The sequence below is a fragment of the Prunus avium genome, chromosome 6 (assembly GCF_965620075.1).
Source record: "Prunus avium chromosome 6, drPruAviu1.hap1.1, whole genome shotgun sequence".
Taxonomy (NCBI): domain Eukaryota; kingdom Viridiplantae; phylum Streptophyta; class Magnoliopsida; order Rosales; family Rosaceae; genus Prunus; species Prunus avium.
Window position 1 is genome coordinate 32286407 of NC_142289.1, and position 25628 is coordinate 32312034.

Consider the following 25628-nt stretch of genomic DNA (forward strand, 5'->3'; position numbering starts at 1 on the left):
GCCTATAAATTGGTTATTCTGTGCACAGCAATCTTGCAAGTCATCAAGAAGTAATATTAATTTATAGCTAGCAAGAAAAGTACTAGTAACACCAATGGCTCCCTTCAAAACAATTCTCTCTTTGTGTGCGTCTTGATTGCTGCAATATTAATTTATAGCAGGTGTGATCCGCATACAAGGGACTGTCAATGGCAATGTGGGTGCCGCCGGTCCCCTTCTCACCCCAAAATTCCCAAGTTCCACCAATTACTTATCTTACATTAATTTTATGGTTTTAATTAATTAATTAAAAATCGTTGTGTTTTTTTGTACGTATCTACACAGATGCTACTGTGGTGCTCAAGTGTGGAGCTACAAATACGACGACTGCTTCCGTGACAACCAGAAGAGTTAGTGTTCTCGATCTTGTTGGATCTTTTGAACTTTAATGTCTCTTCCATATTGTCTAATTGCAACGTAGTGCTTACCACACCACTTAATATATACATCATATATAGGCTTCCATTCCATGGCCTCTAGCTATTTGCTTTTATAACGAGCTGCAAGGCCAAGCTGTGTCATGGAACCCACGAACACGAACATTGACGATACTGAGGATGTCGATGACGGTTGTTCTAACGAGCTGCAAGGCCAATACGAGAGTTGTTGGAGACTAAGTGGCGTTGCAAGCAGCAAGTGGTGTGGTAAGCACTACGTTGCAATTAGACAATATGGAAGAGACATTAAAGTTCAAAAGATCCAACAAGATCGAGAACACTAACTCTAGTGGTTGTCACGGAAGCAGTCGTCGTATTTGTAGCTCCACACTTGAGCACCACAGTAGCATCTGTGTAGATACGTACAAGAAAACACAACGATTTTTAATTAATTAATTAAAACCATACAATTAATCTTTTTAATTAATTATACCCTTTAGAGCATCTCTAGAAGAGTCTCTAAATTTTAGCCAAATTCTAGCTAAAATAGCTAGAAAGCTATTATAAGTTTATAACAAACCACTTAAAGGTGTTTCCTCCAGTAATGTTCTCTATTTTGGCTTATTTGAAATATTTTATTATTATTTTCTATTTCTCTCTCTTTCTCTTATAAATCAAATATATTAAAAAGAAAAGTAGAAACCCAACCCCACCAACCTCCCAAATGTCTCTATTTCTCTCCGTCTTTTTCTCTCTTTCTCTTTCTCTTCAATTTGGCGAGCCTCCATTTCTCTCTCCTCCTTGCTAGATGTAGAGAGCCAAAAGTTGATTCTTGAAAATAGAGAGCCAAGTAAGGAGTCTGCTGGATTGAGGATTTTCCTTTCTTTTGTTGAAGAATGTAAGTCCCACATCGGAAACTTGATTAAATAAAATACAATATATATTGAATGGTTCCACTACTAATATCACCGAAACCTTTTGTGATAAAACTCCACACCTACTGAGCTTTGTAGGTGGTTAAGTTGGGAACAATATCAGTGTTGCTAGTATCAGAGCGGTTTGATTGACTGATATTGTCCCCAATTTAACCACCTACAAAGCCCAATAGGTGTGAGTTTTATCACAAAAGGTCTCGGTGATATTAATAGTGAAATCATTCATTATATATTGTATTTTATTTATTCAAGGAGTTTGCTAGAGATGCTCTTAAAGATGCTATTGCATGACATTACGCCACACACATATTTATGTATCTCTCGTTGTCACATGATGATTTCTCTCAACAAGCAACTTTGGGAAATACGTTAATGTGGTCTTAATATATTGTCGCGTAGCGTACAGATAACTCCTTTCGGACAATTGAAAAAAAATCAACCACGATAACTTGCCCTATAAGCGTGGCGCTCCTCCTAACGGTCACTTTTCCACAGACTCGCCCAAAATGACCGAGTCACCCTCCGAGTCACTCTCTGACTCGCCCTTCAACCGCAACATCGACGACAAGAAGAATGATATCGTGCCCGAAATCCCAATTGAGATTGTGAGCGAGGAAGAGATGGCTCTGCTAGAAGCTGCTTTGGTCTCCGCCCGCGCTTCCTTCTCTGCAATCCCTGCAATTCGCTCCTCAACATTTTCATTCCGCAGCAACGTCAGGTCTATTAAGTCGATCACTGCTTTATCCAAGAGGAGGTTATCGGGTTGCTCCGAACCCGATATTGAGGATTCGGGCGGTTTGAAGAGTGCCCAGAAGAAGACTCGGATGGCTGACTCGTTTTTGCACCGGTTTAGGAAGAAGGGCTTGTCTGTAACTGATATTACTGCCACGGTATAGAATTTCTTGGCTTCCAGACTTCTTTTTCGAAGTTTTTGCAAAATGGGTTTGGATTTGTGTTTGTAAATTTTGAGGCTTTATTGCTGTCTGATTGTGGATCATATGGGATTTTAGGAAATGCGTTTGGATGGTTACGCTGAATGTTTGAGAAAATTGATTTTTGAATTATATATTGCAATGACAAAGATTTATGTGCAATAGAATGATTTAAATTTGTTAGTTTTCTTAGTGTCACATCAATGTGTATGTTGGAAATCTAATAGCAAAATTTGATCAAAAATTTGATCAGAAGGACATCTTATTATTCCCAATTTGAAATCTTGTATTGGTTGGGTAAATGCGTGAGCCGGACTCCCATTGAGCATCTGTATCTCCCTGGAGTGAGTGTGTGAATGCTTTCATTTTCCATGTATTGTGGTGTTTTCCATATATAGTATAGCCAATGCAGCATAATTTAGCAGTACCTGTGGATAAACAATCTCAATAATTTGAACACTGTTATTATTTTGCGAGAGGTTGTGACTACTTTTTTTTGTAATCCAACTTAAGGATTTCAAAAGATATTTGACTTAGATCTATTCTATTTCATGTTAACAACAGGAATGGTGTGAAAAACAAATGGAGTTTGTTTTACTCGTTGGCAAGCGAAAAGTCAGCAAGGCTATGAAAAAAGGCAGTGCTCGCCATGCAAAACTTGAGGAAGAGGTACGCATTAGTGACTGACTTTTCTACTTTTGTAGTGTTTCTGGTTTTGTACTGCATGAATGGTACCTGTTTAAATTTTTTTGCCGAAGTACAAAGCACTCTTCCATACCTTTTTGTTGTTGTAGGGAAATTTATTTGGCTTTTGGAAGTTCTTATTCTTACCTCCATGTTTTCTATGCACTCTTACGATCTGATTATGTTTCTGTACAGGTTGTAAAAAAAGTTAAAGTTCGTATCGAATCAATAGAAGATAGATGGGCTCTGAAGCTTCTGAATTTTGTAACTGGAGTAAATCAATTATTATTTGAAGGATTGACGCGTGAGCTGCCACTGTAAGTTAAACCATCTCTTGTCTCTGATTCCATCTTTGAATCCTGATACACTATTTAGGTGGCTTTTAACGTCCAGATTGACAATGGGTTATTATAAAGGTTTTACCCATGCGAGGTCAAAGGTTTATCTTTCTGTTTATAAATTTATCTTTGTTGTGAACTTGTGAAAATTAATTAGATAAAGGTGGTTTCTTTAGCATGTGTGTTAATTTGATATTATTGGGTCATCATATCAGGATGGCCCATTCTTGTGGTAGGGGATATAGTAGTTCTCTCATATATAAGGAATGACACGGATTAAGCTTGCAGCTCTGATCCTTGCTTAGCAGTTTTCTTATAGGTTAAAGGTTAATATGAGCCCTGGATTGTAAAGATTGTAGTGCCTTTAAGTTAGTGTACATCTTGTCATGTAGCATGATGGAAATGATCCATAATACACATGATAGATAGAGAAAAGATTTAGAAAGTTGTATCGTCTTACCTATAGTAAGTTGAGACTTACTCCGTAGAAATATGCTTCATGCTTCTCTCAAATTGATAACATTTATATATTGGTATGTCGGAGTGGCAGGTTTGTTCTTGTACTTTAGACTTTCAGTTAAATCTCTCTCTCTCTAAGAAATTGGAGAGTTGATCTTTCTAACCTCCTTTCTGTCAGTGATTCGCTATACTTTCTTATCTTATCAGAATAGGTTTTGCAGAAGGGGTATGGATGGTGGGAGTGATTGATGAGATTCGAATGCCTGTAACAGAAACCATCAGAAACCCATTATTAGTTGACACAAAGACTCGTGTGAAAGATACACTTCCTGCTGAACCACAACGAAGAAATGGAAGGTATGCTCTTTTGTTGGTTTATGTTTCATTGCCATTGATGAGAAATGCTCAAAAAATGAAGTCACTCAGAACTTTTGTTTTGGCAGGCTTCAATTAATGTGCTACAAGTATATGTGGGACGATTTAGTTGCTGATAAATTCCCATCCAAGAAGTTTTTTGATTTCTTTTCCTTAAATCCTCATCATATCTTATCTGATGAAATCAGAGAGATGACTGCTAACTCAGGGTTCCCTGCAGAGGTAAAGATTCTCTCCACTTGAATTAATAGATACATACTTCTTAAACCGATCACTTAATAGAAAGATGCTTCTTCGGCAAAGAGCAGCATCTTTTTAGTATGGTCTTCACTTGTTATTGATGGTTTGGCCAGTAACCAAATGACATGGATCAGTTCATAAAAATAAAATGGTATCTAACATAGAGTTTTCGGATAATTACCACTTCAAACGCATGTTTCTATAGCTTTTGTAAAAATTTCTCTTGGTTGTGCAGACCCTTGATGATGTAGTGAGATACTATAGAAACACGTGTAGCATGCTCCCCCCTGCTCATGACCAGCTGTTATTGAGGTGAGAAACTAAAATTTATGCCAGCGGTTTCCATGTTTGTTTTCATGTTTAGTTTCTTATAGATGTTATTATTGAAGTCCCAATTCCTGTGGATGAATATGTTTACCACAAAAGATTCATGTGGTGCATACTAGTTGAGCACACATTAGAAATGAAAGGTAGCCAGTCCATTTTGATTATCCTAATCATCTGGTCTCTAGCTTTGGCCATCTTAAGTTGTTGTAATCCAGTGGACACTGATTTTTTCTTTTTTTTTTTATATTTTAATTTTAATTTTAAATAATGATTTGTAAGAGGCAACATCCAAATCTTATCTCACACCCCTGTTATGTACTTTATGTTAACTTAACATCAATGTTTCAAAAAGTAAGGAGCAAGCTGAACTTGAACGATAGACATTAGTTGTGATGCATAAGTTTACCGATTGTTTGTTCATGTGGACATACTTGGTGACAATATCCTTTGGAAAGACACTGATACGACTGTTTTTGAGTCAGATATGAGTTACAGAAAGATCATTCTTTACTTGGTGAAGATGAGTTTGCATATGACTCTGATTGGGTCAAGAATCAAATTCAGGGTTGTCTTGAGTTCTGGCTAGGAGAGCGAGAAGCCAGTTACACTCCTGAGGAAGAGCGATGGAAATGTGGGTTCTGTCAATATTCTTCTGTCTGCCCTGCTAAAAATGGTAACCATAATGATCCACCAAGTTAGAGAAAAACACTGGCATTGGCGGTGTTTCAATCAGCATCCGCAATAAGGGTACAAAGAAGCACAAGTTTTTAGAGTTGCTTCTTTTGTAATTGCTGTGTTGTATTTGTCCTTAGGATGTGCCATGAATGTATCGTTCATGTTGTATTGTGACCGTTATTTGATTCAATTGTTATAAATATTTTTTGGACGGAGTTGTCAAATTCAATTGTTTGATTGGTAAAGTTTATGAATAGATGTCTCTGTCAAAATTATGTGCAATACATTTAAGAGTTTCTGCAAAGACGTGCATATAATTACTTAAAACTAGTAGAGAGAGCTCCAAGTCAACACATCTTCATACATGATTCATGAACCCTTCAAGTGAAAGCTCTAATTTGTCAGCAGTTCTTTGAATTATCATCAACAGCCAGAAAATGTAGAAATGATTTAAAGGTTACACAAAACTCTCCTTTTTTCTTTTTCTCTTGGTATATGAAGTTTGGCGCTAATAATGAAAAGGAAAAGAAAATGAAAAATAGAGCAGAGTCACAAGACTCCGAAGTCCTAATACTCATAAACTAGAGTAATTTTTTTTAGCGTGATACTCACAGCGCCACATTGTATTATCAATCTATTTATATTGTAACACATAAATTTATTCGTTAGATTCATCCATCCATGTTTTAACACATCAATTATTAACACCAATGGGGTCATACCATAGTGAAAAAATATGTTAGCCCTCAAACTAGTGGTATTAGATTCGAAACCCCAAGACACTAGTGTGTGAGTAAACCCCGTCCCCTTCCTACTTTAGACAAAAAAAATAACACATCAATTATTAACACCACGTAATTGTATGTAAGTAATGGACTTTAAAACTGGTGGGGATAAGTCAAAGTAGCAAATAGCCCGCCGAAACTACAAAAACCATTTGCTTGTTTGCGCGCTCTCTCCCTCTCTTCTTCGTTGTGCTCCAAAAAACCAAGACCCGAGCTAAGAGATGCAAAGTACTGGTATGCTGAACAAGATCAGGTAAGCTTCAGCGATGAACGTGTGACTTTTGATATCCATGCATTTGTGTGCTTGTGTTTGAAATTCTAGCTTTTCCTATTTAATACTTTGGTTTGGCTTTATCAATATAGCAAAGCATTATCTGCCATGAACCTTCTGTGCTATGTTTTACACCTTCATGTGAATCATATCTGTATCTATTTGGGTTCTGGCTGGTGGGTCCTGGCAAACATTTGGATCACTGCTCTGCTCACTACACCAGGCTTATCTATGTTTTGTCTAAATTGATGCCTATTGGATGCTCGCCAACTGTTTGCAATAATTCCTCGTACAAGTGACATATGAATAATGCTAAAAAATAAAAAATTGATGGTTTCCACTTCACTAAGCAGTTTATGAGAAAACAAAATTTTGTCACACCAATTGTTGGTATAGTGTAATTTGATAGTCATATATGATTTATCTTAAAGTCACAGGTGTAAGTAGATATGTCAAAAATTGGATTTTTTATGGAGAGGAAAACAACATTGTGGTAAAAGAAATCAACAGAATTTGTTTGGCTGGTAATCTGAGGGACAACGTTAGAGGACCCTTTACAACTATGCTCACCCGGAATTTACTCTCAGTCAATGTACCTTGTTTGAGAGGTTTTTCATCAGCGGCAGCTAGTTTTCTTAGAACTGGGGATACACTGAAGCTATCTAGAATATTCACAAGTGAAGATGTCTTAGAATACTCTAAAGTGAGTCATGACTCTAATCCTCTGCATTTTGATTCTGAGTCCGCTCGAAATGCCGGATTTGAAGATCGACTGGTTCATGGGATGCTTGTTGCTGCCCTGTTTCCCAAGATCATATCTTCTCACTTTGTAAGTCTCTGATGCTTTATGTTTTTACTTTTGGCTTGTTTTTTGGTTATTCAGAATGTTACAGTATTTTTTATTATCTCATTAATGGGAGAAGGGAAGGAAAACAAATTAATTAATCAAGCTTACTTTTCATAATCACAAACAAAGAAACAAAAAATTTGAGGAAGCCTTATAATAAGAACCAAATTGGGTGAATATGAATTTCTGTTGTAGAAGTATGTAAGGTTGGAATTGAGTCAGAAATATATATGATCCAAGAGCCACATACAGTTACTTGATAATGAAAAAATTTAGCTATCACATTGTTGAAAAACATCCTATCCTGGACTCTTTAGTGCGAAAGCTCTCCAACATTTATGTTCAGATTTCTTTTTTTTGGTCGCAACCGTTGAGATCCGAATGTCTAATTTCTTGACATTGTTATGGTATTTTCAGCCTGGGGCTATATATGTTTCCCAAAGCTTGCATTTCAGGTTGCCCGTCTATATTGGCGAAGAGATTGTTGGCGAGGTAGAAGCAACTAATATAAGAGAACAGAAGAACAGATACCTGTAAGCTAAATTATTATTTGACAAAGCAATTGTTCTGCAGTGCATGACTCAAATTATATAGAGACTAACTTATCTGGGTGTTTGCTTGCATGTGTGGTTCAGAGTGAAATTCAAGACAGCATGCTTCAAGAATGGTGCTGTCATCATTGACGGGGAGGCAATGGCCATCTTACCTGCACCAGCTGTGGAACAAGCGAATACTTCGGCATGACAGAAAGCCGGTTCAGGGGTGAGCTACTGCCGTATTGATTGAAAGTTCAAAAGCAATTCAGTGTGGCTGAAATTCTACGTATGGTTTAGTCGACTGCTCCATCCCTTTATTTAATAAAAATTTGTCTCAAGGAAATTACATTGTAAACTCTAGAATCTAGATGGATAACGTCTACCTTTTTTATGTTCTTTTTTTGGACGGATGATTTCAAGATTTCTTCAATCGGCTCCGTGGTTCCCAACATTATATCCATGGAATTCGATTGTAAAAGCTGAATTAATTTACAATTACAAGTAAATATGTCTGAGGAAATACTACCATCAGTCGTGTTTCACTAATTTCTGGCCTTTGATGTATCAATGGCCAAAACTTAGAATCCCATTATGCATGGATGGATGGCTAAAAAATCACCCGTGTGCGAGCAACTGAATATAGAGATGTCCTCATATCTCCAATCTACTCGAACCCACTGCTGAGGGGGCTTCCCTGCCAGTCGTGCCATTACTGATCGAACCCATAAAACATTCACAAATTCTTGATTCAATCACCAATTAGCAGTCCATACTTTCCCCAACTTTGATTAAATCATTCAGTTTGACCTTAAATTTTGCTAAAACTAGAATATACTTATTTTGGTTAACCAAATTGTAATATTTCATCATTAAGTTTGAGTTTAAATTTTGCTAAAACTAGAATATACTTATTTTGGTTAACCAAACAGAAATAAACTTGTTTTGCACGAATAAGCAATAATGGCTAGTGTGCAGGGGTGAGCACTGGGTACCACCCACGATCGCCATCACCACCACTATCATGGGTACTGAATTCCCATCGTCACAGAGAGAGAGAGAGAGACAGAGAGAGAGAGAGAGAGAGAGACCTTTACTCTATTTCAAATTTTTTTTTTCCCAAAATCTATTTCAAAACTTCAATTGCCTATATACACAAAACTTCTCAATAGAATCAACTCGTCAAAATTTCCTTCTCCTGACATACAAAATTTTCTCCTTCATTTGAGCAGTGAAGCTATCTCTTCATAGAACACTGGCATCATCAAAGGAAATTGTACGAGGTCAATCTGGCCTGGCCTGGTCTGGTCCATCATGCCTCTAAAATGAATACAAACCTCAGAAAAATTCCAGCGTGCCATCAATGGTGGCAGGTGGGTCAATTGCAATACAGGTAGCCTTTCCCTCTGAATGCAACTGGGGTAACTTGTTGGCCTCCTTTGCTGCAACCCCTTCTGCGGTCCATAAGGTGACATGTGGCCACTCATTTTTCGATACTACTCTTTCTCCTTCAACAGAGCCAAGGCTGGCTTCAAGTGCAGCCATTTTATCCGAGAAGAACAGCTTAGTTAGATCCACAGGGACCGTTTTGTGGAGGAAGGTGCCATAACTAGCCACGGCAGTAACACCGTGACTTCTCTTATGTGCAAGAGTAACATGAGCCTTATTAAGATTCTCCAAATGCTTGTCTTTAAGGAAAGCTCCAGCTTCACTATTTTTCGCAGCCAACTGCATGAACAGAATACATGCATGATGAAAACAATTCAAGAATGAAATACACACGATTCAGTAGTATAAATTTCATAATCCAAAAAAAAAAAACCAATGCTCTTCTGGAGTGAGAAGGATTTGCGCTCCAAATCTGACTTTATCAGAAATAAGCAATGCATATAATCTGATGTAAACAGAAGTATAGTGCAGATGCAGATGAAGATTTGTCTGTCATTTCATTCTTGGCCAAAATTAAGGCACCGCCAATTCTTTTTTGGTATACAAGCAGCAGGAAATCAGGCATACATGGCAGTCAAGTGAAAAGATCCGGCCCACAAACACGAGGCTGCACCAGCCTCAGTGGCAGACTAAAAGCAGACTATGATAGCCATCCATTGTAAATCTTAATAAGCACTGTATTCACTAGATATTAGAAAATAGATATTCTCTCAGGGCTAAAGCAGAGCTGCAGAATCAAAGGTTCCTCTTCGCCTGGGCGAGTACAAAAATTTTACACAATGTCACCCAAGCCCAAATTGCAATAAACACAGCAAAACATTCCTAGCCCAGAAATCTGTTAGCCGCAGAATCAAAGATATGCTTCTCAAGGACTTTTAACAGTGACTAAGAACAAAACTTAGTAGTTAATTGGCTAATTTAAAAATCATACAGGTTGAAATTAGTAGTTGTTTGTCCAAAAAAGGATTTTATTTCATCAGAAGTCAGATGAAACAAAATAAGCAATTTAGATTCTAGTTCATATTATAAAGAAGAGATGAGTAGGCAAATATTCACTTATATTATCTGGTGGATTTTAATTAAGTTCTACATGATATTGCCAGTAAAGGGACTTGTAAGAATAGATGAGAAAGCAAACATTGACTTACATTATCAAGCAGATCACTGATTTCCGTAACAGGCAAGCTAACGGCAGCAAAAACAATGGCCCCAAACTTCTTCTTCCCAGTATCTGGAGTTTTGTACTCACCTTGTGCAATTTTTCTCAGCTGTTCTGATACGTCCTTAACAGCAGACTCAAAGGGAACCTGAGGACATTAAGATTGTACAGAGAGTTCATTTAATTATCTGAAAAATTTATGGTTCACCAAGCAAATTCCAGTGACTGTCACTGTAATAGAACTGGACAATGCGGAATCAGCAGCTCAGAACGTAAAAAGGAAAAAACAAAAACAAAAAATGATTCCAACCTGAACAGAATTAAGATACTCTGCATTGCCAAATAAAATATCCCGCAACTGTTTCTCCCATTTAGCCCACTCCTTTGCATAGGTTCCCTTTGTTGACTCCACTCTGAGTACAGGTTTACAAGCAAGCAGGTAAGGTAACCACATGAAAGCAGCAGCAACAGTGGTTAATCAATGACTAGCCAAATTATAAGAGCTATGCTACCAAAAGGGTTTAAAATGGTACTGTTTAGAAAGACAGCTAAAAGCTCTGTTTTGTTGAAATGTCAATTAAGTGGGAAAGTAAGGTGAAAACGAAAGAGAATCTCCGTTGTGCTAAAATCTAATTTCATTGGTAAGTCTCAACAAAAAGATTAACATTCTATTCTTTACAATTAAAAGGGGAAAGAGGAGTTTCATTATAGAGGATCTATTACAATCATGAAATTTCAAAGCCAACAAGGAATTGAAAGAACAAGCCTTGGTTCACACCAACATGATCTAAAGCATGCATACAGTTGCATTACCTTCCATGTTTGGCAGTGTGAAGCTTGTATAGATTTATTCCCTCCTCCAGAATAGACTTCACAGGATCGGGCAATGGATTCCTGGGTACGCAAAATAAAACCTCCATAACATCAACGTAATTGCATTGCAAGAGGACACATATAAGATTTATATTTTACACAAACAAACCCCATAGCAATAGTGTAACTGCATGGCAAGTGAGGACAGATAATACAAACAAAAATATAACTCATCATATGCTTTGTGGAATCAATCCCACAAACCAATTTATCTTTTCTTTTATCCATAACAGTTTTGAAACAGTCGCATTAAGCAGTGAGAGCACAATCTTTTAATTCAAAATTTTAGTAAATAAAAGTTAAGTGATATATATATATATATATATATTAAAGATTTTTCATTATTAATTACTCAACCGAAATGAGAATTCCCCTTAATTTTTAACACCACCACTATCCACCCACCCATGAATTAAGGAATGAAAAGAGTGCTCCTAGAAAAACCCCACCTTAACTGGTGAACGATTTGATGTATCATGAACAGTTTTCCCCTGATATTTATCATTATGAAATAATACAAGGTGCATTTTCAAAATAGAAATTAACCAACATGAGAGGCACCAAGCCTTTTGTTTTTCTTTGAAAAAGAAAAAGAAAAACTACCTATCAGATTTCAGCAATGGCATCTTGACAAGTGAGCCAAAACGCTCTACTAATTCGCCGTCAAACTCCCGGCGACTCTGAAAATTTAGACAATAAAAATTCATAAAAACGAAACAAATTTAGGTGCATCAATATAGCATGAAACAGAAAATTTAAATACACAAATCATGTCATGCCTTGCCCTCATAAAGGTGATAGAACATTAGCAGCACATAGCCAGCATTTGGAGATTCCTTGTCAAGGTTTCCCTTCAGAAATAACAAGTATTAGGAACATGGTAATAAGTGGAGGTGTCAAATGATATTTTTGAACAAAAGGAAAATGTACAAATAAAATACATACCGGATGATTAGCACGTTGAAGCACCCGAAACATGAAAACCGCTAATGCATCAAGCGAAAACGGATTTGAATCGGTTCCTGCACATTTAAAGACCACAATGTAAAAGCATACAATGCCCTGAACATCATTTCCTACACAAATCAAGGAACATTCTATTCATTATTTGACGACAGTAGTGATCCTAAAGTGAACTGGAACCCAACAAATAACAGCCTCAGGAGCAACAGAACCTTCAGAATCAGGAACAACTGGAACTGCGGAGGCCCTGGTGCTGTGGCACATGTCTTCTATCTGGAAAAAAAAAAAAACAGATGCGGAAAATAATGGTGTAAATCTGACATGTACAAAACAGTAAAGTTTGGTTTGAGAAACTTATAAATAGAAAACAGAAAAATTCCTGACATTTTGTTTTAATTTACCCCAAAAAAATTGTTCATATGTAGAGAATTTTCCTAATGTGTCCTCTCAATTGAGTTCTTGGCCTTAAATTCACAAGGACACTTTGCCACGAAACTGTAGCCAACAATCTTGTTGGTCAAGATGTTATTTCAGTTCCTTTAGGGTACCGTTTTAGTTTCTGGATCACCGAACCATTTAGGGTTTTAAAAGCAATCCACTTTTACCGATTAGTCCTTTAGAAAGTAACTAGCATAGGGCAATAAAGTCTTTGGTTAGGACCTTTGGCAACAAAGCAGCCTCCGCATGGGCTAGATGGAACACAATTTCTGGATACTCACGAATGGATTGTAGAACAATCCTTGAAGTGAATCATGGCAAAGTGAATGCCAATAGAAAATTACCTGTCTCCATACTTCTTCATTTGGTGCATTCTTGTCTGCAAGCATTATTGAATATGGTTTTCTCCTGCGCTCATCAGCAACCTTCTGCCAATATCTTCCTGCTTATAAACAAGAAACAAATAACCTTACTGTTAACTAGTCAAATAATCTTTTAGCATACTAATTCACAAATCATTCTGACAATAAGATACCAACGGATTTATTCTGAAAAGAAAGAATTATCTAAATAAAGGCAAGGATAATATACTGAGAAAATGGGTGGGCAGTCCAGAGATCTTTCCAAGTACTCTGAAAGGTTTCCCATCCCCAATGTGGGACAATACTCTCAACACATGTAATAAAAATATGGATCATGCAATTGAGAAGAAAGCCTCAAATTCTAAGATATTTTGAAATTTTCACGAAGCCCAATCATATTCTATATGTCAATAATTTGCATAAATCCATATGTTTTGCTATTACAATGTACAAATCTTAGAAGTAGTTTCGAATTATTGCAGTAATTGGAAGTGAACTTTCAGGCTAGAACTGGTAATATATCACTGACATTATTGCCAGACTTTCATTCTAGCAAGCTTCTAAAAAATTTCAACTAGTATACATAGAGACAGACAAACACACTAATCAACACCATGATCAAGGATAACTTTGACATGAAGCCATAATGACCTGATCAGATTCATACATACAAAGATACCAACACTGGTCAGCATGATGATGAAGGATATCTATGATATGAATGCATAATGGCATGATGAAGAAACTGCTAGAATCCCCCAACTTCAAAAATGCTAATTTCAAATGCTTAGCAAGCAGTAATTAACCTACAACATTTATTCGAGAATACAATTACCTTTGATAAGGTCACCCATCAGGCTTTGAATTGGCCGATCGTCTCCCATTCCACCTGGGGCATTTAGTAGTTCCTTGCATAGTGCTGACTTAGCAGAACCAGGTAGTCCTGAAAATGCCAATCCAAGAAAGGAATATCAAGACATGCATAGACCAAATATCCCATCAAAAGATATTCAAATTCATAAGGGCACACTGGGAAAGAAACATAGCTGAAATGGTGGGTGCAATGTAAAACCATGGGAGACATTGGCTTCCCAAGAAATGAAAAAATTTCCATGATGTATAAGTAGAGAAATATCTATTCAATGTTGTGTATTGTATTCATAAGAACTTCTCAATGTTCTAATTAAAAACCACAACTCAGTTGATTTGGCAACATTTTTACCAGGAAAGAAGACAATCAGACCCTCAGCCTTTGGAATGGTGTCCCTGGCTGAGGCACTGGGGCTTGATGGTGCAACCTCCCGGTCCCTCTCAAGATCACCTTCTTCGTCTCTTCCTCCCTCAACAATGGCCAAGAAATCTTCAGTCCTTACTAAGTTTCCAGCAGATCCTATGAGAGCCTGATTTTGTGGACTGCGTTTTGCATACTGTTCAAGAAAAGGCTCAGCCTCACTGAGGTACACTGATGACGACAGCTGTTTGTTTCCACATTTCCTTCGTATATACACAGCCCTGAACATGAAGGGACAAAATTCTAGCAACTGAGAAGAACAAAATCACAAAGTCATAAGCACCAAGAAAAGAACAGAGTAATGTTATATAAAATCACCATTCATCAAGCATCTTGCTGAGTTCCCTCTGCTTTGCTGCTGAAGTTCCCCATACTTTCATTTGCCTATAATGACAGAGGCAATGGAAAAATAGTTCATAAAACAAGATTCTGTCAAACTAGCATGGAAATATTGCAGTTTTTAGCAATAAGGTAAGCACTACGGGGTCTCTTTCATTGCAATAAATAACCACTATACTAGTTTACAACATCATTTTTCTCATATACCCATTAGATTTAAAAAAAATGTAGCTCCAATTATGTAACATCTTTTTGTGACCAAACAAGATCTTACGTAACATCTTTTTCGACCAAAAAAAGATCTTACGTAACATCTTTAAACCATGCTGTGAACCATCATGTTCATGAATTGACAGGTGCTAGATTTTGTCATTCAATAACTTTGAAGACTTAATATATGTACAATAAACAATGGTGACTAGTGGCTAAGTTTATAGAGAAATTACAACAGTAGAAGTCCTATCAGGAAGGAAAAAAGTGGGTTCGGAGTGGAACATGAAGATTATAGTCCACAGGTCTAGAAAGAGTGGTCTTTTTTTGGGAAAGTAGAAGGAGAGGTCATAGTTGGTCATGCTGTCTGCAATAAATTACCAAAAATATTATGTTCTGAGGAAAGACCACATAGATAACAGGCAGATCTGTATTGCTTCTGGACAAGAAGCTCCAAGGCGCTGTTTCTAATCAATAAATTTTTTGGTCAAAATATCAGAACTGACGACGGGTTTTTGGAGTTAACTCATCCTCACAGGGTCACGAGCATTTGTCCTGCCCATCGAAAAATGTGAATCTGGCAGGTTAGTTTCCACTTTCTGGGATATTCAATTTGATTAAGTCGTAGTACATAAGTTCCAAAGACTATACTTGCATTTGTCCCCTATACATGTCCAGTTGATCATTTTCCAAAGACATGACTGTATACAGTACCTCAATCCCCAGATGCCTCATTTCAAGTTTCAGACACAACATGTAAGATAAGCTCAGAAACTCACCTCAAGTAATAGGCTTTATAAGCAGCTGGACCTTCTTTAAAAAGAATTGACAAACCATTACGAATCAAAAAGGTTCGCAGCTGCAGTGAAAGATAAGCACAAGCAACGTTTAATTCTTTGAACCCTCATAAGAAGATTCCAACATTGAATGGTACATACTGGGCAACTTTTTAATTTTATACTTCATATCCACCCATGTTTCCATTTTTAATCCCACTTTGAAGACAAAACAGGTAATAGCCTACCATTTAACATATTAAAATATAGCTGGTCTACTAGTATTTTCCTTCAATTTAATAGTCACTTCCTATAAAGAAACTATTTGCCCTTCGCTCCTTCATTCACCATACTGAATTTCCATAAGAATTGTAGCTGCAATCTATTCTACTTTAACCTTGCTAATCCAGAAGATATAATCTTTAACTTGCTAGTATTATAATGCACCACTTTCATAGCCATTTTCAAACAATAAAAAGGTACATTTATCAGCCATATATGTTTCACAAGTATTCTTCTAAGCAAGAATAATATTTGACATGTAAAAGAGAACAACCAACATACTAATTTTGCTTCCTTAATATATTTTTGTGAGTAAATACCTTCCTTTTATGATATGAATGCATACCTTATATGTAAGAAATTTCAATTTTATCATTAAGTTTGCATCTTCATCACCCAATCCATATTTTCCAGGCATATCACTGCTAACGTCTTCCACAATGCTACTTTTGTCTTTTGCTATCTCAGCAGCTCTCTCCTTGCTTGCCTTGAATAAATTAATGTCAACAAAAAAACCTACATAAATATGAAGTGCATCAGTTACTAAAATAAACAACTCAATGAAGTAAAAACAATATAAGGCAAACATATTCTTCAGGTTTGAAGATATTAAGGCATGACATATGTGTGCATTATTCATTAGAGAAACACATGCATTGTAGAAAGGCTCATAGAATGTTATATGGGCTTATACTTCCAGTGGTAAAATACTTAAAACCAAACCTGCGATGAGAGTTTGATTCTCACCCTCCCCTCAAACCAGGCCTGATGCCTCATTTGTACCAAAGTGAAGGTTAATACAATGATTGAAAGGCTAACCAAAATGAGATTCATCATCCCCATGCCCAACGGGCATACTTTACATGACCATTATTGAGGATATAACCAAAAATGTGCATTTCCCAGAACAGAAATAACAATTAACTGGTTATAAGCATGATGTTTTAAATTTCATTTAGCAAAGGTTTTTTTTTACCTCGATATAAAGGCCACAATCCTGGCTTTGACCTGAAATACACCAAACCTTTTACTTTAATGAATTCACGACATGTAAAACAAAATAAGAATAAAAATATAAACAAAGGCAAACTTTCAAGAAAATAAAAAACTCAATAAGATAATAGAGATTAGAGAGTGACTTTGAAGTTTGAACAATACCTCATCTCTTTCTGGTAACGTCGAAATGCGGAATCACTATGGACATGGACGACCATTTTATAGAAAAGGTTGTCACTTGATATGGAATCAATTTTGTGGTAGTTATAGTAACATTTAAAGGCAGCAGGATAACGTTTCTCTTTCATCAAACGAATCATTTCCTGATTCAACAAATAAAATATTAGTCCAAACCAAATCTAACACTTTGAATAAAAAAAAGGCCCAAAAACATGACAGAACCATTGAACTTCCACATGCAATTCATAATTTGAATGAGTCAAGGAGAAAATTATTTGCAAAAGAACGATACACAGTGAGAATGTCTACACAGTGGAAACATGAATGAAGCCAATATGTACTAAACCATTACAAAAACATGTAGACAAATCGATGCATGCATTTAAGATGGATTGGATTTCAGAAGTAATATTTCATGGAAGGTAAAGTTTTACGAATATAGTTTGAAATGAAAACTAGACTGACCTGCAATTTGGTGGTAGAAAAATCAGCAGCATGAGATTGTAAAAGTTTTGATAGCACCAATTTATTATCTGCATTTCTGGAATGGGCATCACCAGCTCCAGTTCCAAGCCAGTCTGAATGGTCAGGGCAAAAAGAGGAGCCAACACCCTCAAGAATCGCTTTTATTTGCTGCATGAAGATTTTCAGAAAGATTAAAAAAATTAAAAGTATTGGATCTGCCTTCCACCTTTGTTGATAAAGTCCGAGCACAAGAAATCTCATATTCGAAGAATTAACCATTACCTGCTTTTCACTCGACCTATTTGCAGCACAAAGCTCCCTTACGCTAGGTCCCAAATCAAGACCAACTGAAACATAAATCAAACACGGTAATATTTTAAATAATAAAAAGAAATATTCAAAATTGACTAGCATTCTCATATGTCAATAAAATTATCTTCAAGAGGAGGGTAATGGGAAGAACTTCAGCTTTAAATGGATTTTCAAGTTCAGGCAAGTATGAATATATGTCATCAGTTCAAAACTAATTTTTTTTTTTGCAGTATCAAATGAAAAGGAAATATTTGTTCATGACTCTACTAGATTAGTGAAAACAGTTTAACATGCAAGCACAATTACACAGCCAGAGAAAAAGGAAAGGATCTCAACTATTTTATTTGAAGAGATTAAGATCCATCAGTGGATATCTTGATCAATTTCTTTCTCTTAGTTCCAATATATCCATTCTTTCTCAACTTTTCTCATATCAGTTTTCTTTTACAAGTCCCAAAAATACTTTCAATGTCACACAAGCAAATCAAAATTTTGAAATATGTTATTTTAGATGTTTATAACCAAGAGTAAATTGTTGACTGTGTTTATGACCCTCATTATTCCTCATTCTTCTAATAAGGCAATTTTTGAATAAATACAAGGAACTGTTGCTGTGTTTTTTTTTAAACTTATTCAGTTCAAGAGATAAATCCAAGAAGGGACTAGGTAGAACTTCATATCAAATAGTTTGATTTGTGCTTACATTATCACTACAACATTCTAAAACACAACTTAGATATGCTTACCCAAAACAATCTCAACCACAATTTTTAAAGCAGTAGATAATGAAGAATGCATCAATGGGTGAGACAAACATTAGGTCTTCTCTCCCCTGAATCAAACCCGAAGTGTTGACTCTACCATGATAGGTTGAACCTATAAATTGCAAATTTAGTTTTTGGAACCGATGCTTTAGTCCAAATCTAATGAACAGATACACATACGTAATTTTAAGCAGTATTAATAAGCCACAAGGGAGCTTCTAAGAGGGTGCCTTCTTGAAGAAAAGAGCGGACCACATCTGGAGACAATCCTACAATGTGCTCCAATGATAAGGAATGTTTACTTTTTATTTCCTTATTCAAGGATATCCTTGCAAAAATATCAGCCAAATTTAAAACAACTTAGACATTTAATTGTGATGAAATAAATAGATGAACATAATGTTATAAACACTGAAATAATTATGGTGATAATCCAACAGTTAAAGACTTGGATTTGGCTGATTTTGGTTTGGGGGGGGGACATTTTATGGAGTTGCAGTGTGTGCTGTAATTGGAGGAAAATAAAAGGATTTTTGAAGAATATAGTGGGAAAGGATGGAGGTATTGAGGGATAAATTCCGGTTTTGGACATCACTGCGGGCCTTATTTTCTTCAGAGTTTTGGGCCATACCTTTTTTATTTTCTATTTTTGCAGATTGAGGGCTGTTCTTCTCTCAATTTCAGTGTTGAGTATATGAGTATAACACATCAATACTGTATGGTCGTTAGGAATTAGTGACTGTTTATACCTTTTTGTTACTGTAAGTGGACAGCTTGCCCACTGTGAATGTACCTTTTAATGTGGTTCAATAAAACTTTGGTTATAAAGCCAACCTATCATTTTACCTTCTGTTAGCAGACGAAATTTCATTTAGGCACAAGAAATGGAAAGGGAGACAAGAGTTGAATAAATTTCAAGAGTGAATTGTGGCTGAATCAAAATAAGACCAGACCCAAAAGACAACAAAAAAAAAATCCATGTTGATGGGATCTATAATCCAAAAAAAAAATAGACGAAAGAATGAAACACATCGTACCTCCATCCATTGGTGGAGGAGGGAAATCATTCAGGACTTTCTCCATGTGTTTTGAGCTCTCCTGGCTTACAATACGAGCAACAATACCCTCTAAGATTTCACCCTGCTCCCTTACATGCTCTTTTGAACCTGCATACAGAATTACAATTGAGTTGGAAACCTCACAAATACCTCTTGAAACCAGTATCCAACTAAGGCTAACACAAAAATATAAACACCAGAGAAAATGGCAGATCTGATTAATTGAACACCTTTGTGATGCACAACCATCCATTGAGAAAACCATGAAAAAATGTGATACTTTCTTTATTGAGTTTATTTTAATTTTAGCAACAGTATCTATGTTCCCAATAATTTTTTTAAAAGCCTCTTTGCCAAGTGACCTGCAATAAGCTTGAAAGGCTAAGAATACATGGATATATGTGTTTCAAAGGTGTAAGTGTAGGATTCCAAAGGGCCAAACGTAGATGGTCTTTCAAGAGGCTGACCGATCAACAGTCCTTTTACCATGTATTGGTACAAATTTCAGACTCGGCTTTTCCTAGGTCATTTGAATTCAATAAACTCCTATGAGTTACAATTTTCTATCCCTTCCTTCCATGTTCCATATCATTTGTGGCGTAGTTATTGGATCGATCATGTCCAAAAAATAAGTACTGTGATGTATTATAATATAGACACAACGTTTTTGGTTCTATCACTTCGGGTCTTTATTCTTCCCCTTTATCCTACAAAGGTTGTTTAACAGGCAACATTTCTGAAAGTTAAGCTGACAAGAATCACTAGTAGCGAATATCAAAATTAAAGCAAATGCACTGAAGAGTTTACCAGGTATGGATATATCTGCAATTTCATTAAGAGCTATGCATACAGGTGTTGCAGTTCCTTCTTCGCAGAGAGCATCAAAGGCAGCAAAAAGTGATGTCACTGCTTTCCTTTAGTTACAAACAAAGGAAAAGATTAAACAAGACCCAATCAATTTTGATATTATGATCTTAGCATTCATGTATAATGAAAATGGAAATAGTTGGTCATCACCTTGTTGAGAACAGCCATACATGATTTGTCGGTAGACGCCATTTTCTACAGAAAGCAATTATCTCAGGGGTTGCATAGAACTTTGGCTTCCCATTGCCCAAATCTGTGACTGCTGTCACTACAACTGTTTAATAAATAAAAAACACATAAGCAGAATTTTTTTCTAAGAATGTTGCATTGCAAGAACTAAGGAAAAAAAAGAAGATATGCAACAAGAGATGCTTTACGGAAATAAAAGACAAAAAGATACAGTAGTGGGCTGCAAAAGGGAAATTGCAATAACCCATTATAAAAATAAATATATAAAAAACCAGCATCTAAGTGTCAAATACCAAGTATAAGTAAAGTTGTCTACAAAGAAAAAAAATGATAACAATGACAATGATGAAGATGATGATAAAGGACAATTTATACCATGTGAAAATCTCAAATAAAATTAAGAAAAATTATTTCCTCTAGCCCCAAAATAAAGGTACATCTGTAAACCAGTTCAAATTATACAATACAGTGGCAGAGCCAGGGGAGGGCAACTCTATGCTGACTTTACAGAGTACTTTAACAAAATCCACAGGAATATGAATTAATTAAATGACTCAATACCGAAATCTTCCTTAGGGCGCTGTCCGTGGTCTCCTAGAACAGCAGTTACGAGTTCCATTGATATGCACACACGGTTCCTCTGAAAGAGTGACCAACAAAAAAGTTAGATTCCAGAAGGCAGGGGAAGGGAGCAAGAAGAGTTATTTAAGCATAATAGTTGGTGACTAAGTTATTAAATAAACAGAATTTGAGAATAAAATTTGTTTAGGAACTATCAAAAGCAGCCTTAGATTTGACTAAACAAAGCACATAGAGGAAGAATTTGATAGCTTTTAATGGAGTTCAGTTTTCTTTATGATCAGGTTTCTCATGTGAATAGCACCTCAAGAAAATCATTGAACTCTGCTTGCATTTTTGCTGCTTCACGTCCCCATGCCTCCCGAAACATCCGTCCAAGAACAAATACACCTACAGCAGTGTATCTGTAGTAGAAATAGAATATTCAGCAAACCATGATGAACCTATATAAATGAGTACAGAGCAAGCAAGAAATACATATATAATGGATACAACCAGCACATTAAATTTCAAGAACAAGTTTCTATCAATCAGAAATGTTCTCCCAAAGTGGTTCCAGAACTTGCCCGGTAATCAGATTAATTGAAGTATACCTCCAATTTGAGGACATTAAGCAATAGAACAATTATATTTAAGAAATTCATGTCCCTTTTGCTGTGCACTGCACATATCATTCCCACTTCTTCAAGACATGTTAGAAAATGAGCTACTCATAACAAGCAACAAGGATGGGCTACCCAAGTGTACCACTCATACCCCCAAGATGTTTAACATGCATGGCCATTCATTGATCTTTTCTTTCATTGGTTGGATTGAGCAATTAAAATAAAATAAAAAGGATGGAAGAAATGGTCGTCTCGTGCGTACATATTCCCAAAGCTGTTTTTGGCATATGCCCCACCCTTATCACCAGCGTACATAAAAAGAGACCCAGAGTGTTTAAGTGAAACCTGCAAAAAGGATCATTATCAATAAATTCTTCAGATAAAAAAAAACTAAGCAAAATGGCATCAAAATTAGGATGAATCAACTAGAAAACTGTAAATTTAAGCAAGCATAAGCAACTGGAGGCTCTCCAACACTTCAGAGAGAACAAGAATTATTGTTAACATGAAAGCCAACAGATGAAATTTCCATGCAAAAAGAAAGAAATGCAATTTTTGCAAGTAAAACAAAGAATTCATAAAAACCCCTTACCTCCAAGGTAGCCAAGCCATTAGATACCATCTCTATCATCCTTGTCCTTATCTGAACAAAGACAGATTAACCAGACAAGAATTCAGGTATGATCCAAGAAAAAATAGATAGTCTAATCATTATGTAAAGGCAAGTAGTAATCGAATCACATCATTCTATAAAAAGATGACCAGATTGCTGTTTGTTTCTCTTGGCAATATGAGATGATCCAATGAACACGACATCATTGTTCGAGATAGCCTTATGTATGGTTATTCCCATACAAGAGACGCAAATGGGATGGAAAGTTTGAAATTGGAAAAGCATGAAGACAAAAATGTACCTCCTGATCTGACTTCTCATTTTCAAATTTGGGATAGAAAGTAGCGCGCACTTGCACCTGAGCATATGTGGAGTTGTCCACAGTAAAATTTTCCAACAGGTCACCCTTGAACAACTTACTTAAACCAACACTGGTTTTTTTATCTGCTGCTTGTCCAGCTCCATTGCCTGAGATTCCAACTGTACTTTTATCAACAGGTGCTTCAACTTCTATTGTCTTAGCTCCACTGACTGTCGAATATGATTTAGGAATCCAGATTCCTTTCTGACCTTGGACTAGACCCTGATTTACCGACTGGACCTTCCCAAACTGTATGGGTTTAACTGAAGCATTGGTCTGCCCACTGCTTCCACTGAGACTCAATCCGCCAACTCTGTTAGTGGCAACTTCCACAGCAGCTGCTGATGAATCCCCTGTGGAGGTTGGTTGGCTGTCAGTCTTTTGTTTTTCTGTCCACTTTTGTTCTCTAAGCCCGCCCCTTCTCTGGAAAGCAGACCAAACATCTCAATCATACTATTAACTCTAGGAAAGCTGAACTAAAGTAAAAAAAATTACAGTATCCTCTCTCTTAATCACATTGCAGTAAGCCTGTGAGGCTCTTGGCTTCATCAGGAGCAATGTGAATTTAACTTCTAAATTGCAACCAGACCACATTTAGATATGTATACAATCACCCATGTGCACCACACAGACATGCATGCATACATATTCATATGTGTAATTTCTATACTACTAGGCTATACAAGACTACCTGATATTGACATAAGGAAACTAACCTAGTTTTCACTGAAACTAATATCATATTAAGAAGTAACCATACAGTGCCTAAATACCACATGGAATTACAAAGCTAAATTCAGCCATAATTAGCAAACGATCATCATCTACAAAAACAACACCTTTCAAAATTAAACCTAAATTGAAATCACAAATAGAAATTAATCGATTTCCAACCAAACTTTGGGACAATAAACCACTGAGACGCCGATCAACAAGCGAAACCATCACCAATCAATTAAAATCACATTGCTCCGCATTATATAAACAAATATAACTCAAACGAGCTTCGAAAACACAGAAAATGATCGCTGGTAGAATAAAAAAACAGCGTAAATTTGGAAGAAAAAAAATTGGTACCTGGTTGTAAGGCATGGTCGAATGCGAGGGAGAATTGGAAGAGGAGAAAGAGAGCGAGAGAAAGCGAGGTTTGGCTGTGTATGCGTACGAAGGAGAGGAGGACCTGAGGAAGAGGAAGGTTCCGGAAACGAGGGCTGTAGACGAAGACGAGAAGGCAAGAGGGAGAGCGAGAGCATAGATGATTTTCTGTGACGCCCACATTCAATCGCTGCTTTCGACGTGCAACCTTCTACGCTTGTATTTTTATATGAGAGAGAGAGAGAGAGAGAGAATGTGGATGAGTAGCCAAGTGGAAGAGACACACGGCGGGTTATGGAGGTTGCTGCACTGGGATTTTGTGTGTTATAAACCTTGGAAGTAGGAACAAGCGGCGACCGGGTTCAGGGGAGAGAGAGGTGCTCGGGATTCCAATTTTCCTGTTTTCCTTTTTGCCTGTACCTCCCTCGTACCTATCTACTTTCTTGACATCTGTCCCTTCTAACATAACAGTGTTAACCATTTTAATAAAATTAAACTAAAAACAAAAACCAATTATAAAAATAAAATAAAAATAAAAACAAAAACCAATCATAAAAAAAATAAAAACAAAAACCAATAGCCACCACTGCCCCACCCAAACTGGTGGTCAGCCAACCCACTCATCCAACCTGGTCAGCCACCCCACCTCACTGGAGGAGAGGGGTTGCCGCTGAAGAGGTTCATGCTCACATAGATATTTGAGACATTTGAATTTACGCCCATGAATTATCGAACTTAGAAATCCGATCAAAGTAAAGCTCAAATCTTTATCCAGATATCCATGGGCTGCCTCGAAGATATCTTCGTGCATAGCAATGGCGGTTGTCGATGCGGCTTTCATGCCCGCTCTCCGATCACACCTACGCCGACTCTTCCTTCTATAAAAATCCATAATTTCATATTTTTCACCTTCCGCTACGCCGATGAACCAAAGCTCTAAGGCCACTTCCACTGCAAAGGGCAAGGGCAGGCAAAAGGGAGCCCCAGGCCCAAAAAATCCCTCTAGCGCGCAAGATCCAGCCCGAGCAAGGGATGGGACCCACCAGCCCTAGCAAGCCCACAGGCAAGAATCGCCTGTGCTGTTGCCCGAAGGCTACTGACGTCAGCGTTGACCCACAGTTGCCATAAAACCAACAGCTACAAGTCGCGTGGCTTCTCTTAGAGCCTCTGATCCAAAAATCTTGTCCAATCCAACGGTTGTCCATTTTTTGGCTTAAAAAAATTGAAAAAATATGTAAAAAAATATCAAAAAATTATGGAATTTTTTTCTACAAATACCTACCGATATTATTTACTTTCCACACCAAATCTTCATACAAATTCATCTCCTTCCAATATTTTTCACTTTCCACACCAAATTTTCTACTACAAAATTTCATTTGTGTAAAAATACAAATGGTCTCTTCCATCAAAGCCGGAAGGTCGTGGACAAACGTTTGAAGCGGTCAAAATCTTGGCGACAAGGTAAAAAAAAAATTAATTGCCTTTTTATTCAATTTAATGTCTTTTTTTTTTATTTTTTTTATTTCTTGCATTTCCAATTTCATTTTTTTTAATAGATAATTCAAGACAAAACAAAAAAGAG

The 25628-nt window shown here is 36.7% G+C and overlaps 3 protein-coding genes across 5 annotated transcripts; 2 read left to right on the forward strand and 1 right to left on the reverse strand.

Annotated features, from left to right (window-relative positions):
* Positions 1-913: 913 nt before the first annotated feature.
* Positions 914-5605, forward strand: LOC110770580 (exonuclease V-like protein). Its single transcript, XM_088254130.1, has 7 exons — positions 914-2241; positions 2848-2952; positions 3163-3284; positions 3972-4121; positions 4208-4361; positions 4615-4691; positions 5189-5605. The coding sequence occupies exons 1-7, from the start codon at positions 1858-1860 to the stop codon at positions 5403-5405; spliced, it is 1209 nt and encodes a 402-aa protein (XP_088110256.1). The 5' UTR covers positions 914-1857; the 3' UTR covers positions 5406-5605.
* A 447-nt stretch (positions 5606-6052) lies between these two features.
* Positions 6053-8326, forward strand: LOC110770661 (hydroxyacyl-thioester dehydratase type-like protein). 2 transcript variants are annotated; one of them, XM_021974866.2, is made up of 4 exons: positions 6053-6419; positions 6875-7266; positions 7702-7817; positions 7920-8326. In XM_021974866.2, exons 2-4 carry the CDS (start codon positions 7000-7002, stop codon positions 8026-8028), a joined length of 492 nt encoding a protein of 163 aa, XP_021830558.1. In that variant the 5' UTR covers positions 6053-6419; positions 6875-6999; the 3' UTR covers positions 8029-8326. The 2 variants fall into 2 exon arrangements, with proteins under 2 accessions (XP_021830558.1, XP_021830550.1); XM_021974858.2 differs by having other exon boundaries at positions 6054-6419; positions 6869-7266.
* Positions 8327-8897: 571 nt separating this feature from the next.
* On the reverse strand, positions 8898-25014 carry RNL (RNAligase). Of its 2 annotated transcripts, none has more exons than XM_088254827.1 (28): positions 24673-25014; positions 24026-24499; positions 22889-23371; positions 22567-22617; positions 22237-22319; positions 21674-21773; positions 21352-21430; positions 20752-20875; positions 20542-20648; positions 19714-19842; positions 17883-17947; positions 17601-17768; positions 17118-17278; positions 16936-16967; positions 16306-16475; positions 15681-15760; positions 14671-14736; positions 14284-14573; positions 13897-14004; positions 13044-13141; positions 12474-12534; positions 12244-12320; positions 12078-12149; positions 11902-11978; positions 11239-11319; positions 10736-10838; positions 10415-10573; positions 8898-9545 (listed from the first exon to the last, which is right to left on the reverse strand). In XM_088254827.1, the coding sequence occupies exons 2-28, from the start codon at positions 24224-24226 to the stop codon at positions 9156-9158; spliced, it is 3615 nt and encodes a 1204-aa protein (XP_088110953.1). In that variant the 5' UTR covers positions 24227-24499; positions 24673-25014; the 3' UTR covers positions 8898-9155. The 2 variants fall into 2 exon arrangements, with proteins under 2 accessions (XP_088110953.1, XP_021830897.1); XM_021975205.2 differs by having other exon boundaries at positions 24026-24502.
* Positions 25015-25628: the final 614 nt, after the last annotated feature.

Excerpts from the sequence above, each read along its gene's own strand:
- RNL (XM_088254827.1), bottom strand. The coding sequence starts at position 24,226 with ATGTGGGCGTCACAGAAAATCATCTATGCTCTCGCTCTCCCTCTTGCC. Across the intron at positions 22,618-22,888 it reads ATGAGAAGTCAGATCAGGAG|ATAAGGACAAGGATGATAGA; the intron begins GTACATTTTTGT and ends GTCTTTGTTCAG. Across the intron at positions 11,979-12,077 it reads ATCACCTTTATGAGGGCAAG|AGTCGCCGGGAGTTTGACGG; the intron begins GCATGACATGAT and ends CTAAATTTTCAG.
- LOC110770661 (XM_021974866.2), top strand. The coding sequence starts at position 7,000 with ATGCTCACCCGGAATTTACTCTCAGTCAATGTACCTTGTTTGAGAGGT. Across the intron at positions 7,267-7,701 it reads AGATCATATCTTCTCACTTT|CCTGGGGCTATATATGTTTC; the intron begins GTAAGTCTCTGA and ends TGGTATTTTCAG. Across the intron at positions 7,818-7,919 it reads GAACAGAAGAACAGATACCT|AGTGAAATTCAAGACAGCAT; the intron begins GTAAGCTAAATT and ends TGTGTGGTTCAG.
- LOC110770580 (XM_088254130.1), top strand. The coding sequence starts at position 1,858 with ATGACCGAGTCACCCTCCGAGTCACTCTCTGACTCGCCCTTCAACCGC. Across the intron at positions 4,362-4,614 it reads ACTCAGGGTTCCCTGCAGAG|ACCCTTGATGATGTAGTGAG; the intron begins GTAAAGATTCTC and ends TTGGTTGTGCAG. Across the intron at positions 4,692-5,188 it reads CATGACCAGCTGTTATTGAG|ATATGAGTTACAGAAAGATC; the intron begins GTGAGAAACTAA and ends TTTTTGAGTCAG.